Source organism: Anarrhichthys ocellatus, unplaced genomic scaffold, assembly GCF_004355925.1.
Source record: "Anarrhichthys ocellatus isolate YVR2014 unplaced genomic scaffold, GSC_Weel_1.0 scaffold36, whole genome shotgun sequence".
Classification (NCBI taxonomy): Eukaryota; Metazoa; Chordata; class Actinopteri; order Perciformes; family Anarhichadidae; genus Anarrhichthys; species Anarrhichthys ocellatus.
Window position 1 is genome coordinate 4,084,856 of NW_022280066.1, and position 16,652 is coordinate 4,101,507.

At 44.7% G+C, this 16,652-nt stretch overlaps 1 protein-coding gene across 6 annotated transcripts in view; it reads left to right on the forward strand.

Moving 5' to 3' along the window:
• kiaa1109 (KIAA1109 ortholog) overlaps positions 1 to 16,652 on the forward strand; it is a 71,701-nt gene that overhangs the window by 27,853 nt on the left and 27,196 nt on the right. For 4 of the 6 annotated variants that reach the window (XM_031866681.1, XM_031866683.1, XM_031866684.1 and 1 more), the window contains exons 35-54: positions 302 to 429; positions 1,519 to 1,721; positions 1,806 to 2,006; positions 2,136 to 2,347; positions 3,069 to 3,220; positions 3,747 to 3,897; positions 4,035 to 4,187; positions 4,408 to 4,648; positions 4,845 to 4,993; positions 6,064 to 6,307; positions 6,925 to 7,086; positions 8,641 to 8,825; positions 9,047 to 9,222; positions 9,356 to 9,935; positions 10,863 to 11,061; positions 12,167 to 12,430; positions 12,579 to 12,672; positions 13,881 to 13,931; positions 14,485 to 14,691; positions 16,370 to 16,605. In XM_031866681.1, coding sequence (XP_031722541.1) covers positions 302 to 429; positions 1,519 to 1,721; positions 1,806 to 2,006; positions 2,136 to 2,347; positions 3,069 to 3,220; positions 3,747 to 3,897; positions 4,035 to 4,187; positions 4,408 to 4,648; positions 4,845 to 4,993; positions 6,064 to 6,307; positions 6,925 to 7,086; positions 8,641 to 8,825; positions 9,047 to 9,222; positions 9,356 to 9,935; positions 10,863 to 11,061; positions 12,167 to 12,430; positions 12,579 to 12,672; positions 13,881 to 13,931; positions 14,485 to 14,691; positions 16,370 to 16,605 — 3,988 coding nt within the window. The remainder of the gene's footprint in view (positions 1 to 301; positions 430 to 1,518; positions 1,722 to 1,805; positions 2,007 to 2,135; positions 2,348 to 3,068; positions 3,221 to 3,746; positions 3,898 to 4,034; positions 4,188 to 4,407; positions 4,649 to 4,844; positions 4,994 to 6,063; positions 6,308 to 6,924; positions 7,087 to 8,640; positions 8,826 to 9,046; positions 9,223 to 9,355; positions 9,936 to 10,862; positions 11,062 to 12,166; positions 12,431 to 12,578; positions 12,673 to 13,880; positions 13,932 to 14,484; positions 14,692 to 16,369; positions 16,606 to 16,652) is intronic. The other 2 variants (XM_031866685.1, XM_031866682.1) reach the window with 2 other exon arrangements.

Here is a 16,652-nt window from a genome sequence, read left to right on the forward strand (position 1 = left end):
GTATCATTTCTAACTCTTTTAACATTGATTTTTCTATCGCCTTCTGTTTATCTTCATGTAGAGAATTAACAAAACAATCTTGCAGTCGGGAGAAGTAGCTTCACACGCAGTATATTTATCTTTTTATTGCCGTATTCATCCCAGTGGAACAGTAATTTGTCTTTTTAAAGAGATTCTTGTGGGCAATGCTTTCATTTATCTCCACAGCATTGGGGGTTTTAAGTTGAATAACAATATTTTACAGCACAGTGGGGTTTAGTTCAGTTCAGTTCAGTTGTTTATTTGTTTGTTTTTCCTGCAGGTGAATCTTTGCCTCCTGCAGGCTTCTGTAGAGGAGGGGTCACCGTCGTGCTCCAGTAAGTGCGTCACACATGTGTCTCTGGTGGCGCTGTGCTTCGACAGGATTGCCACCCAGTTCAGAATGAATAGGTAACGCCTCTCCACTACTCCTTTTGTGTGTATGTGTGTGGGTGCAATGACTAATCTGTTTGGAGTAAATGTGCTCTGGACAAATATCTAATATAACTGCTATACATCCTTTAAAATGCCTGCTGGCACATTCAGTTGAGGTTGATTGGTACTCTAGAAAAAAGTACATCATTCACCTTAGAACCAATTCAGTATGCTGGCAAACTTTAGGAATAATTCACTGAGATACTTATTGTTCTGTTCATTACTTATTGTCATTTCCAAAAGTAGATGTATGTTTTGTACTAATAGAACTAAATTAAGTCTATTTCTTTGACTCAAAAACATCAGATATTTAGGCTTTTTAATTTTTTCATTGCTTTGGCTGGGTTAATATACCCTTGCCAAAATGTATTATGTATGTATGTGTGTATATATGTATATGTGTATATGTATATATATGTGTGTGTGTGTATATATATATATATATGTATATGTATATATATATATGTATATGTATATATACAGATATATGTGTGTGTGTGTTTATTTTTTTTCTTTGAATTTTGAAGTAAAGAAAAACAAAAAAAAAACTGTGTAGCCAAAATTCAGACAAAAATGTCGCCATTATAACCAATTTTTGATCCCACTGCCATTACGGCTTGAAATCATGCATTGTACAGCAAAATACAGAAAACCTTAGTGTTACAAATATTATAAGTAGTAAGAAGAAAGCATGCTTACATAGTAAGTGTCATTTAAAGAATATTAACAGATGAATAAGAACTGGAAAACATTAAAAGAATGTTGTTTTTACTATCTTCTACCAGATTGAGCCATTTTCTCATGTTTGTTCAAAGGGTCAAATACATGCTATGTTCCTGGTCTCCTTGAAATGCATGTAGTACACAGAAAATATATATTTTTTTCATAAAAAAAACAGTGGTGCTATATAAACAAACTGGCATTCAAAGAATTAAATTTCTGAAATGTAATGAGTATTTGGTAGATGGATGAGGAATGCCGTTGGTTAGACATCTTCTCTCACGTGAGGCACACGGGCAGCCAAGCTCAGATCCAGACACACATTTTCATCCCACTCTTTTTCAGGGGCATTGTGGAGGAGACGCCCAACACCACGGAACATGGCCGACCGTCCGTCATGCTGGAGAAGTATGCCTCGGCCACCAAAATGCAGCCTCAGTCTTCCGGCTCGCTGCGCTCCAACGCCGGCATCGAGAAAGGCAAAGAGATCGCCGCCAGGCTCAACATCCACCGCATCCACAGCCAGCTGAGAGGCCTCGACTCCACAGGTTGGGTCAGGTTGGTGCACGTCTTTCCTGAGCGGTGCACTGGCCTTTTACTAAAAGTTGCATTGTTTCTTCTGCTTTTCCTAGACATTGGCACGTGTGCCATCACAGCGATCCCTTTCGAGAAGTCCAAAGTGCTGTTTGGCCTGGAGGAACTGGAGGAGTTCTCCATGGTGGATGAAACCGATGCTCAGGCCACAGCGGGCGATCTCAGCCGCTCGGCGACATCTCTTGAGAAATGGGGCTGGATCATGTTCGAATGTGGCATTGAGAACCTCACGGTCAAAGGTAAAAACAAATAACAACATTAAGTCATCCCTCACGTTGAGACCAAGGGGCATGGAAAAAATGTAAAGATGAGGGGAATTAAGAGAATTTGAGTGCAGATTTGCGAACGCGTGACACTTTGCGTTGCAGGTGGCCGTCAGTCGGGAGCCATTCTTTACAATTCGTTTGGCGTGATGGGACGCTCGGACACGGGGGGGAAGACGGGCATGTCCAAGTCCAACGGGTCGACAGGCTCTCAGACGGGCAGCGGCTACAGCACCGACGTCTCTGATGACAACCTGCCACATGACCCCCTCAGCCCCGCCTCTGATGCCAATGAGCACTCCGACTCAGACGACCAGGTGAGAAGTGTTGGATGCTACTGTGAGTTGGCAAAAAAAGAAAAAAACGACGTCAAATCTGCTTTAACCCAACTGGAACTGAACATTTGTACCATGACATTTGAGTGTCACAGGCTGACATTCATGAGGCCGACAAACGCATGAAAGCTTTTTGAGCTCTGCTGACGGTGACCTCAAACCTTCACTTATGGGAGGACAAAATTAATTATTTTTCATTTTATCTGCAGCTGTCAGCTTAAAACGTAACTTGGCAAGCTCTCACCCTCCTAAATGTCACGGAGACTGCAGGTGAATGTGAACATCTTAATGGAGAATCAACTCTCTACGGCCCATCTCATTTTAATATTGTGGAGTATTTATCTGTTTTTTCCCCCTTATGTTCTGTGTTTCTACATTTTTATTTTGCAAACGTGCAAACATCGCTGCCTATTGCCAGCCTTTTGATTCACATTTGAGTAATTTTCTTTCTCATGCAAAATGAGTTCAATAAGACTGGTTCAAATGTGTATCAAAAAAGAATTCCATTTATTCAAAATACATAAGTGAGAAAAAGAGATTAAAGTCATCAAACTAGCAGAGATCCACTCTGATCTTGAAAACACGCCTTGATGGCAAATCAAAGTCCTAACCGGTCACAGAGGACGGGAGTAAATCTTTTCAAACGTTGCGTTGGTGAAACTCATTTCCTCCAAATCCCGGCATTCTCTTGTGTGCTGTGCAGGATGAAGGGGTGGAGTCAGATGACCTGAAGAAGGACCTCCCCCTCATGCCCCCGCCGCCCGACTCCAGCAGCATGAAGCTGACCATCAGAGAGATCTGGTTCAGTTTTGCTGCGCCCACTAACGTGCGCTCCCCTTCACAGGCCATCTCCAGGTACGACTCCAATGCAATATACAGACCTCTTTATGCAAATGCTTTCACACACAGTAAGTCCAGGCTTTGTGCTAAAGCTATACCAGCTGTTAATCACATTCAGACGAAAGACATGACGGTGACATGTGGCTGGGGTCCAAGTATGAGATTGTGTCATAAGTGCAGTATTAAATGCCGGAGAGAGGTTTTTATGAAATAAAAAGCCATTTAGGAAAAATAAAATAACTTTCATGTCCCCTGGCAACTGTTTGCATCAACAACGTTGCTGCTGATGCAGACATGTCAGCCTCAATAGGTCAGGTACGTTCAGTACCTGCAGTAGTGAGGGTCTGAGTTTTATTAGAAGTCAACTTCAGTCGAGAATAAAGGAACAGAAATCAATTCTTGTGAGATAAAATATGGCAAAAGTCATGATAAAAAATATTAAACAGGAGAAAGAAAAAATATATATACAGTACATGGATATATTGAGGAGTAGTTACTAAAAGGTGATCAAAGATCCTCTGACTCTCTGTTGTGTTTACAGGCAGTTAAATCTGCTCAGCACAGCCACACCCGCTATTGGAGCCTGGTTGGTTCCCATCGACCAGCTCAAATCTTCTCTCCGCAAACTGGACATGGAGGGCACGCTGCGCGTGTGCGCCGTTATGGGCTGCATCATGACCGAAGCTCTGGAGGTCAGCAATGCGCCCGTCCACCCAAATCAAATGTACACACATAAGGGAAGTCCAGTATCCTCTGACTGCGTTGATGAATTTAACCTCTTTTTTTTTTTTTTTTTTTTTTTTTTTTTTTTGTCATTCCCCCCCGACAGAAAAAGAGCATCCACATCCCCATCCGGAGCAAGTACAACCGTGTGACTAAACGAGCCCGCTACCTGCATGAGAATCCCTCCTGCATGCTCTGTAACATCCTTCACCGCTACCTGCAGCAGGCGGACTACTCCGTCATCGAGGAAGCTACCATGGTGAGTGCCAAGCGTCCCACTCTCCTCTTTTCCATCTCTCCGTGTTTAGTTAATTGACTACTAAAATTGATACGGTCTCATTTGGAGTCAGGTTTACACAGAACAACCACCACTTACTTTAAGTGGTCTTGAGCGCTCTTGGCTCTGCTTAGCTGTTTTTAATTAATCCCTCACTGGTGGCACTGATCCAGTTCTTTTTATCTCATCCTTTCCATCCAAGAATGACGGGGTTCCGGCCCTCGTGACTCTAAAGAAGGGCCTGGTTGCTTTGGCCAGGCAGTGGATGAAATTTATAGTGGTAACTCAGGGCTTCAAAGCTATCGGTCTGATGAGGCCCAATCAGCTCGCCAAGCCCAAGGAGCCTGAGCAGAGCCTGGGCGAGACCATCCTGGGCCTGGAAAACGGCGCCGCGCTGCAGAGTGACACCAGCGCCGACGGAGCCGAATTTGAATTCGACGCAGGTGGGAACTCGCAGCTTTCAGCGCGCTAACACCATTTTTGACCCGCCCATCTGTCACCACAGATGGACCGTGAAACTCCTAACCTCAACTTCTGTGTTTGCGCCGATTTATAAATAGCAGGAAGGAGATTTAGTCATACATGATGTAGTGTCATATGGTTCTTCTAGGAGTTTTATATGATGTTATTTTTGTGAAGCCACAGTGAGTGAACACACCATGCTGCTGGAGGGAGCATGCAGTCGACCCCCGCCCAAAGAAGCCAACTCTGGTCCCGTCAGCGGAGTGGAGATCATGAGGAAACTGTCCAAGTCCCATGCGCACAACGAGTCTGCACTCAGGATAAAGGTACAGCTCTGAGAACTAGTGTCTCTCTGGGTCTCACGTATCTGCTGCAGGTTGGCGTTTCATGGGTGTGCAGGCATACCTAATAAATGCAATGGATATGCTCACGCACAAAGAGATTAACCATTTTCATTTAATTATTTGGGAAAGTGCCCACTTGACTTATTACTTCTTTCCAAAATGTTTGCATCTTCTCACATTCCCAAACACAGTGCACTAGGGTTCCTCCCTCAGTATGGTGGTCTCCTTTGTATTCAGATGATTCTCCCCACCTGTAGAACAAGCTTCCTAAATACCTCAGGGTTGTTGTTTAATTCAGGGTGTAAAACATTATTATTTACCACCGCTTTCCAATTAATTAGATACATAACTTATATTTTACCTGTAGCTTTTTATTTGCTTGCTTTTGTTTTTATTGCTTCTTAAAATGCCATTTTTTACTAATCTTAAACTACTTATTTGTTTGTTTTCATTGTCTTTTAAATGCAATCTGAATTGCACATTATTTTGAATGACTTTGTGTCTTAGGGAGAACACAAATTATTTTAGTCCCGTCTAGAACATGGGTTGTGGTGCACGAAACGAGTATCACAAAAAAAGTAACTTAGAAAGATTATCCTGTCAAAACTCTTTATTCTTAAGTCGTCAACACAGGAGAGAAAACTATTTAGATCAGACTTGTGGATCACCACAATTACTTTTCCTCAACTGCCTCTCGGGGCTGCTGTAATACCAAATACACTCAACCAAAAACAGTGAAGTTGAAATGATTTATGATGAATTGATTAGTCATTGGACAGGAAATTGATCAGCAGAAATTGTTTAATCAAGAATGCTAAAATGTTAAACAACTAATCAATGAAATAATCAGAGAGCCAGGATGGATCAGAGCTGGGACTGAGTGGAGACGTTACAGTTGTTTATACCAACTCAGGATCCGCTAGTCAGCTCTTTCATCAAAAAAAGTATGACTATTTCCATAACGGATCGCGTCCGTTGCCGGGTATCCCTCTTGGCTTTCGAAATATATATTTCACCATATATTTCACCATCTGTACGTCTGTCACACGCAGGGCTCCCATCCGTACCAGTCGCTGAGCTACACCAGCGGCGACACGGCAGCTGACTCACCCGCCCATGTGAGCCGCCCGGGCCTGCCGGCCAAGGACAGCCCCAGGAAGGAGAGCCTCCTGAGTAATCTGACGGGCAGCTTCCGGAGTCTGCACAACCTGCTGGAGTGCATGCCCCAGAGGAACGAACCGTCTGCCGCCGCCGTCGCCGCCGCCGCCGCCAAGAGCGGCTCCCTCACTCGCACAGGTGCGTACGCAAAGGACGTGGAAGGTTCTGGTAAAACTGCAGAGCGGCCTTCACTTTGTATCACAGCATGTTAAAAGTCTTCTTGGCATTTTTGCTGCAAGGCTGACCTCTACCGTCCAGTAATGCGAATACAAACGCACCAAAATATATTCACAGCTTGGGCCCTCCTGGATGCCCACAGCGAACGGATATGCAGAGTCAGTTTGCCACGAGTTATTTACCTGCTTTCACACTCCCAACAACCCCTGCTGATGTCCCCTCGCTTCAGGAAAGCAGTAATTCTACATTTAAGCTTTTGCAACTCCGCCTTAACAAAACACACCAGAGAGGCAACTACATAAGAAAACAAGTGTAAACAGAAAACATTTTTAATTCCTCGTGTGCGTGTGTGTGTGTGTGTGTCGGAGCTTAAATATTGTACAAACCATGTCTTTGTCACAACTTCTAATCCCCAAATTTAAATTGACATAAACCACATGTGCCTCGATGATGCAAGATGAAAAATGATCCGTGAACAGCAGTCTGTGTTCTGTCCAGTGTTTGTTCTTTTTTTTCTTTTTTTTTTTTTTAGTTCCATGATGTAATGTGCTCTCAATCTCTCTCTTTTGGGGTCTCAGGAAACAGTTTAGGGACGGACATGCTGACCGAGCACCCGCTGCTGTCCGAGCCGTCCTCGGTCAGCTTTTACAACTGGATGTCCAACGCTGTGGGCAACAGGACGGGAGCGGTAACCCAGGACTCGCCCGTTAACCGCTCCCAGCACAACAGCCTGCAGACAGGTCAGACATTGTGTGCGGACACAGTATTTGTTTCTTTGTGATTAGATGTCGTGGTGTAATGCTGTTCATGCTTCACAGTAGCTTTCATGGCACAGGATTCACGTACTGTTGCTGTTTCACTAGACCCACTGGATTCTCCGGTTAACCACTACCAGTACCAACCACTACCGGCAGTTACCAGTCCAGAAGGAGGTCAGGGGTCATTGCTCAGTGTTGTGCTGATGATGTTGATCAACTAGTTAGCCGGCTAGCCGTTGGTTTTGTCCCCCGTTTGTTAGTTCAATAGTCACCTTGTACTCTGCGTAAATCCATCCCACAGAAAAGCCTGTTGTTGGTGTGTGAATACAACAAAATTACCTGTTATTCACCCTGGAGGGAACTTGATTAGATATACATTCAACAATTATTACTGTGTCGATCTCAAAGCAGTCTGAGCAAATAATGCAAACTTCCACTTATAGCGTTCAGTTAGAAAGCTCAGACTTCACTTTCTCCTTTCCAGCCATCAGTACAGATACGCAGCGTCGGGTTATCGGTCAATATTGAGTCCCAATCCAACACCATCAGTTTTTAATTCTTTATAACTCCTATATTAATGATGCAACATGTGTTTGATACCAAAAGAGTGAAGTGGAAGCTGATTCAACCCTCTGGAATCCCTTGTGCTACAGGCCTGTAGCAGTGCAGCTCTGATGGATAGATAAAGTCCTGTTGTTCTCTCGCTGTCAAACATTTTGTTTCAGAACTGATTTCCATCCGCACTAACACACCGCGTATCACACGACCTTTCACTTGCTACTGGACACAGCAGTGGCAAATACAATCCAAATTGCTTGACTAATAGCTTCCCTCCTGCACATGAAGGCAGTTGTAACGTTATGAAATGCAAAGTTTAAATGCACAGCAAGGTCGGCAAAATGTCCAGACTAAAACGCATCCCCTGAGTTTTCAAACTAAAACGAGGTAATCGTTTTCAAAAGCCTCCGTTTTAAAGGGGTCAAAAAAAATGCTGGAGTAGTGTGGACACTTGGCCTGAGTGTAGTAAAAAGCTATGCGTTGAAACACGTAGCAGTGTGGCTGTAGCCTATTATTTTCATTATTCTTTACTTTGAAAAGGTACATCTTGCCATCACAAATTAGCGGAGCACTTCTGATTGTGTCGGTACGATTATCGCACGTGAAAGGCTGGATCCGTGCCCGAGGCGATCAGCTTCGTCGTTATATCCACTCCCCCGGGTGTCGGTCAATGTCATTAGCAGGATGTGATGTGGCTCTTTAGAGTCCCAGATTGTGCATAAAATGGCCATAAATTTGCTCTTAACACTCCCCCGTGATGTGACGGTTGCCTTCCATTTAATTCACTCTAACATCTTTTGTTGAGAGGAGGTGAAGCGTTCTATTCACTCACTGCAACGTACATTCACATGTCCATTATCTGGTAATGTAGCGCTAACACCGATTTGCTCTGGTGTGCAGGTATCCTACAGGAAACACTTAGTTCTTACACGGCATGCATCCCAAAACGTCTCCTCCACCCCCCCACCCCCCTCACAGGTGGCACGTGTAACCTGCCCACGATCCCCTCGGCGTCGGACTTCAACACAGTGCTGTCCAGCGACCAGAACACCCTGGACGGGACTCCCTCCCAGCACTCCCAGCACAGCACCAGCCAGGACGAGATGGACGACGTTGAGGAGGGCAACCAGTGCCCCACTGCTGTTCAGCTGGCCGACGCTCAGGTGCCGTGGATACGCCTGTCCGGCGTCCTTTGTCATTTGTTGTGCTTGATGTCTAAACTGCCACCAAGCAGGCAATTATAAAAAAAAAAGGAGTCCCTATTGTATTTACATTGTTTGTCCTTGATTCGTGTTTTCACAGCGTGGGTGTTGCAAACTCTTTCTCTGCAGGGCTCATACAGTTGTCTTCATTTTTTGCGCCTCTGTCTGTTGCCCACCCTCAGGTTGTTTTCAAGCCTTTGCTGAGCTACACAGGCATCCAGGCCCAAGACGCCACTCCTCTTAGTTACAAGATGTATTTCGGAGAGCACCTGTCTTTTTCTGGCAACCTCGAGTGCCTCCGAGCAGACATCGTCGACTCCGACACCTCCAAAGAGCGGAAAAACAAAAGATCCAGGAGGTGAGATATATCGTAGAAACAGTAAATGACTCGAGCATTCATTCGTTTCTGATATTTTTCCGTAATGTGTTTTAGTTTAGAGTGTCCGCTTTGTACAGACGTTAACCCTCCGCCCGCCTCCCTCTGTCTTTAGACAAGGCATGGTGAACCTCCCTCCGCTGGAGTTCAAGCCGGCGCTGCTGATTGAGACGTTCAGCCTGAACGCCGTGGTGATGGAGAAGTCGACCAGCGCCCCGCAGGGCCCCACCGCCGCCCCGCTGTCCTTCCACGACCTCAACCGCCGCCACTACAACACGTTCCACTGTGACTTCACCACGGCCTGCCAGGCCATCAGCCAGCGCGTGGACATGGCCCTGGTGCGCCTCATCCACCAGTTCAGCACCATGATCGACGACATCAAGGCCACGCAGACGGACATCAAGCTGAGCCGCTACACCGCCGGCTCGGCCTCCCCGACGCCCACCTTCAAGGCGCGGCCGTACCGTCACTTCAGGTCCTCCGACTTTAGCCGCAGCTCCCGGGGCAGCCTCAACGGGGCGGGGCGCAGCGGGACCCAAACCCTGAAGAGCAAGAGAGGGGTGGCCGGAGCGGGAGGAGCAGGCATGGCCGGGGGTTTACCACCCAATGGGCCTCCGTCAGCCATGGACACGCTGGGGAGAAGGGAGCCTCGAGGACGCACGTCCCTCGGCCGTTCAGAGCGACGCACCTCTAAGGTAACAATAAGAAAGATTTTAGCCTTTTGAGGAGTCATCTTCTCAAAGCACAGGTCAGAAGCATATATTTAAAGAAGGGTGGACATCCAACCTCGACACATACACACTCTAAATGGGTCGAAGTTTGTTTTCTGTCAGATATTGATGACGCTGCAACAGGAAAAAAAAAAATTGGAACCTGTTCAGAATGTTTGTTTTCATATTTGAAAATGTTCCAGTTTCAACACGAGTCCAGTAGCCCGACTGCCTGTTTTTGAATCCACAACTTTAAACTTTAAAAAAAAAAAAAAATGTTAAAATGTCTCTAATATTCCTCTGTCCAGACCTTTTTAATATGATCAGTGAAATCACAACAATCCTTCTGAATCTGTCATTTTCCACTCGAACTCTAGAGGGAGCCACAAGATAATAAGATTTTCTCAGAACGGGCACCATTCACTGAAACACAGCGTCAGGTGTTGGTTACAAAGTATTCTATTCAGTCTTTAGTTTTCAGACAATAATTAAAGTGGTAGAATCTGTCTTGATTGATTGATTGATGGATTCACAGCAGAGCATTCTTTATTTTGACGGTTGAAACCTTCAAACTTGAAGAAGCCAATGTTTTGTTTTTGTTGTTTTATTAAGTGAAGACTTTTTTATCAAAGTCAGAGGGACTTGTGACAGACTTCCACAGATGAACCAGAGCTTTTAGAGAGTAACTCGGTTATCTCTCTCTGCAGAAATAACTCTCCTGTTTACCGAAGTGAACGTCACGAGTAGCCGGATGTAATTCCAGAGATCTCTGTCGTGACGGCCTACAGGCTCATAACTACGCCGTCGCAGTAAACAGCAGGGCAATAGCAGAAGACATGAGTCGGCCGAGGCTGTTTATTTACCCGCGATGCGTATCGTGACATTTCCGGACCGTTTGTGTAACGCCTTCAGGTGTCGAGGAAGGGCTCCCGTGACGTGGCGGACCACATGGCCATCCAGATGGACGACTCGGACTCCATCACGGTGTCGGAGCAGAGCGAGCCGTCGGCAGAATGCTGGCAGAACATGTACAAGCTGCTCAACTTCTACTCGCTCATCTCCGATCCCACCGGCATCCTGGAGAAAAGCTCCCCGGAGAACTGCCTCTCAGGTGGGAATCGGCTTCCAGCACTCATCCACTTCCTAGTTCCCCGTCCTTCATCCCATTCGGCTTTACTTCGCACGCTTTTGGTTCCACACATTATGTTTTGAAGACATCGCTTCCTGTACTTTTCCTTTACTGATTTCCTCCCTTTTCTTCATCTCACCTGCACCCTCTGCTCTTAATTCTCTCCAGACACATTTCCTTCATATTTATACTGCTTCCATTTTCTCGTGATACAAAAGTCAATACCCAGCTGCTGTTATTTTGTTAATAGTTGTTATTCATTGTCATTAATAATGTGCTCCTAGTTAATACATCATAACTCTGCAGTTATCTGCTCCTCTACTTTGTAGTTGCTCTATGAATGAAGCATTTCTATTTAATTGATCCTGATATTCCGCCGCGTTCAAGCTGGATGTGGAAGCAAATGGTCGCAATATGAGCGTGACCGGCTTGCCATGTTCAGCGACAAGTTTCAACGCCCGGTCTATTTTCTCAGCATGCCGTGAACGAATCTGGCAAGAAACATACTGATAATCTACTACAAACAGTATAAATGATATATAACATATGATATACAGGGTCTGATTCTGATATGGCAGAATATGCATCTCACGCACACTTTTGAGTTCACTCCTCTCTCCATGCTGTTCTCCTGAAGTTCTCCTGAAATTCCCCCGATTCCCTCCCCTACTTTCCATCCCATTTCCACATCCCTCCTCTATATGTATTAGAAATAGCCCGGTTTTTATATTGTGTACTTATTCCACATATTTGTCAGTTGCATCCAAACAGAGAGCGCGAACAGAAACACACACACAGATGTCTAGTGTGAACCCGGCGTTACGACCCACCACTTCACAAAAGGATTGCGCGGCTGTTGCGGCCTCTAAACCTGCACGAATAAGACAAAAAGAAACCAGTGCGTGCACCTGCATACAAACCATGCGCCTGTGACCCCCATGATCCTCTTCTCGTGCACTGATGATATCACACAACAGCGGCCATAACTACCTGGGGGCTTTTGTTTCACGCGCTCCTACAGTGGTTGAAACTTGACTCTGGATCTCCTCCACACGTGTGCTTTGCTTCCCCTCTCTTTTCCCCGCAGAAGGCGGGCGTCGGCCCTCGGAGTCGCTCTGCAAAGTGATCTACGAGAATGAGCAGCAGGACCCCACCACGCCCAACAAGCCCCCCGGCGCGGGCGGGCGGCGGCGCAGCCTGGTGAGCTCCGAGCCCCAGCACGTCACGCTCATAGTGTTCGGCATCGGCATGGTGAACCGCACCCACCTGGAGGCCGACATCGGCGGGCTGACCATGGAGGCCGAGCTGAAGAAGATCCACGGGAGTTTCACCCTGAAGGAGAAGATGAAAGGTGAGGCCGACGCCTGTGTGGGTATCGATGGAAATGAGTCTAACCTCATCAGTCACTTTCAGCTAAATAGTGCCTGTTACTACTGACCTTTTATTCAAAGTTTCTTCTGTTTGATGCAGTGTTCTTTTTTCTGTTCACGTGTCGGCAGATATCCTGCACCAGAAAATGACTGAGACGTGTGCATCGGCTCACATAGGAGGGGTAAACATTGTTCTCCTGGAGGGCATAACTCCTGACATCCAGTACGTACAAAGACTTCTTAACTTCTGCTTATTAGAGGAGTGATTTTAACACTTAGTTTTATTTTAATATAAAGACTTTTTTTATGGGAAAGAAAATTCTTTGAATAGCATATTGATCCTAACCCTCTAATGAGTTAGTGTTTTTACTATTTAATTATAAATGATAACATTCTTTTATTGTTTTGTGCTATCCAAGAGAACAACTGTTTGATTTCATAAGTGTTACATTTTCGCCAAAATGAATATTGACCTTTTTTTTTTTTTTAAGACTCATTGATTTCAAAATGGTGAGTCGAGTCGGGGAAGAGTTCCTTCTACTTGCACGAGTACACAGCAGCAGTACTCTTACGTAGATGATTTAATGTCAAGTAACTTTTGTGAAATCCCTGAGTTTAAACAAAAAAGATGGCATGTGGCGTTTTTCTGGCGCTCAGAGGGAGCCAATTACTGACTCATTTCCAGCGGGGGGGTTTAACAGCGCTTTTTGTTTTTACTGCAAGCAATTTCCTCAAAACATAACCACCCTAATCAGGTTACAAGCCTCGTAGTCATGCATTGAGACAGACTGATGCTGCTTTTATTCAGTTTAGAACTTCTGCTGCTTCAATACGAAGCTTCTCTCTTTTTTTTTTTTTTTTTTCATCTCATTCTATTTAACAGATGTTCTCACTGTGAAAATGCAGCCGAGACTCAATCCTATCTTCATCCTGCATGCTCTGAGCTGCACCCGTGTGTCTGTTTGATTCTGTACATGCCTACGTACTACTTGGCACTCTGTAGTTGCTACTCATGTATGAAGCTCAGATGGAAGTAAGACTGATTGCGGTGCTATTGGCATATTTTTCCTACTCTCCTGTACGCTTCAAATAAACACAGTTTGCAAACAAAGACGTTGATTAAGCGATATTCAGCAACAGGCTCCGATCTAAATGAATGGGTCACAGTCGGCAGTTGTTTTGAGATGTTTTCTTCCAGATTAAGTTAACTCTGGTTATCCTTTATGGCTTATTTTATTCACACTTTATTAATCCAGAGTATTTTTCATCATAAACATCCATCACAATTTAGCTTGGAGTGACTCCTCAATGTTCTTGCTTGTAGATGACTGTCTCAGAACTGTTTCACACTTTCTTCTGCTCTTCTTCTTCCTCTTTTTTTTTTTTTTGTTCCTTACATTCCTCGGCTTTCTCTTCCAACTACTTGCATAGACTGGAGGATTTCCCAACATCTCCCACCAGCACAGCTAAACAAGAGTTTCTGTATGTTACTGCCACCGTTTAGGGTTCCCGTGCATTAGTGCACATCCTTCATCCGTCCGTCATCCATGTGTACTTTCAGTGAAAGGTTCCTCAGGACTTGTTCAGATGTTCACTGTGTTTATGAAAGCAGGATTTCTTTATTCGGTTAAGGTTAAGTTATTGGTGTGTCTCTTTATTTTTGACTCTTCCCTTAATGTTTACAGTATATATTGAAATCCCTTAGTCTGATATTTCAGTAGAATATCGTATTCATAAACCATCTAAGATTATAGATGGATGACAACAGAAATGTCTGCGTAAGACCTTTCATTCGACCTCCATAGTGTTGAATTCATTGCCTTCTTCATCCATAGTGGAGCGTGTGTCACCGTTATGATTTGCTCATTCCACCTGTGCCCAGCAAACTGACTGCCGTCCTGACTCTGCATGGTCTTTCACTGTTCCGTGTCCTCTCAGTTCTTCCACTTCAGCTGCACGTCCACTCGCATGTCCACATCGCCTGAAAATACAAGCGTCTTGTTGCTCATTCCCCGTTTTTACTCTTGTGTTTCAGGACGGTGGTCAAATGCAACATCGCCAAGTCCCAGGCCCTGTACAGCGCCCAGCGAGGGCTGAAGACCAACAATGCAGCCGTCTTCAAAGTGGGGGGCATCATGATCAACATCCCCCAGCACCCGGCGACGCTGCACAGCATGATGGTCCGCAGCTCCCACCAGCTCTCCAAGCAAATCTCTGACCTCATCCGCCAGCCCTCCAACGTGTATGTGCCCTTCATTTTATCTGTCTTTGAACTCTCAGTGCTCTGATGTCTTTAGAGGACACCAATATCCCCATCATATATTATATATCACTATTATTCTAATATTGTTTTAGTTAAATCTTTTGACTAGCATCAGTCCTGATCGTAATTACCAAAAATCTTTTTTATTTTTTCGAATTTTAACCCTTTAAATGCCCGTTTGTTTCCCATAATAAGCTGATATAATGGAATGCTTGATGCTCTGATGGCCGTGGTTTTGGTCGGTTTCGATGGGGACATATTTATCCTAACGGGCCCGAGTGTCTTTATTTTGCCCACACAGTTTATTACAGGCGCTGAGGTTGAACTTCTAAATTAGAAAAGAAACTCCCAGCCTTGTCAGAATGTATGCCATATGCATCAACACGGCCAAAGTAATTGAAAAATTAAAGAGCCCAAACATGTCCCCGAGTGGCGCACAAGTGGCTCGTTCATAGCGTTTAAAAGTAATGAGAAACTGACATTAAAATGTTGTACACTTCCAACTATATTTAAAATTCCAAATGAATCCATCATGCAACTCGCTAATGTCATTAGATTGTAATCTACGTTCAATAAACTCCTCATAAGAAGTCTTTCATCTCCGTAAGGGATGGGTCACTGCAGCACATCCACACTGTTGCCAGTTAACGGCTTCCAAAGCCTGTTTGTGTGTGTGGTCTGTTTCCATGGTAATATTCATAATTATGTTAACATATTTATAGAGTTGTAGGTGTGCTTGGGATATTAAACAACTTTTCTATAATTTGATGTTCACAGCAATATGAGCCCGTATCGGCAAAGCTCTCGGTAATAACACACACACACACACAATCTACAAATAATAGCAGCAATTTTCCAGTGTGTTCGTCACTTCCAACCGCAATAATTTACACTGATGAGCACTTATACACTGCATGCCAAATCCAGGCCAGCCATTAACACAGCAACAGTTACTGGATAGAGCCTCACCTTCATGAAGTCAACACCTTATGTAGATGACAAAGGAAGAAAAAAAGAAGAAGAAACGGAGCCGGGAAAGGTGGTTTATAGTTTGGGAACAATTTCCAAGATTAAAGTGATCATTTTAGGGGGAAAAATTCAACAACACGAGGAAATTGGAGCTGCCGAGTGCAAAACCGCAGTAAGGGCAGCCGGGTTGATTTTGTTGTGTTTTAAATCAGTGTTCTTATGGTAAGGATGGCCTCTGAGAGAATCCAAACATACACATACGTGTTGTCTTTTATGTCCTGTGTCCGTGCTATTTTATCCGGCATAATGCTGACATCGGTATGGATTGAACTTTATCCTCATTCTGGAACTGTTTTGCATTTAATTTTCCCGATGCTTTATCAGATAAAACCTTTAGTTTCCGTGCTCCTCTTTTACATAACATAGGTGGATACTAAGTCATACGTACATATTTTGCACTCAGGGCCTCGTGTTTGTGGTTTGATGAAGTTTATCCAACCTCGACCAAAAAAAAAAAACAATCTTTCCAAAATGTTTGACCTCATAATCTCAGTGAATATGTGTGTTGTTCTCATAAATGTGTTTTCCCGTTAATTTACCTCTCCAATCTCAGAGAATATGCACATGTCTTTGCCATCGTACAATCCTGACTGAGTGGCTGAACATTTTTTATTTCCTCCCCTTACAGTCAGCCTCCTAATAGGGAGGACACCCCAACCCCCCAACCCTCGGACAAAGCCTCCAGCATCAATCAGACCCCCGTGGAAGCCAACGAGTTCCCTCAGCTCCCCGAAGGCCTGGAGAAGAAGCCCATCGTCCTCAAGTTCAGCGCCATGATAGATGGCATCACCATCGGGGCCGCTCTGCTGCCCTCGCTGAAAGCAGAGTACAAAATGGGTCGCATGAAGAGCCATGGCATGACAGGTGTGTGTGTGTGTGTGTGTGTGTGTGTGTGTGTGTGTGTGTGTGTG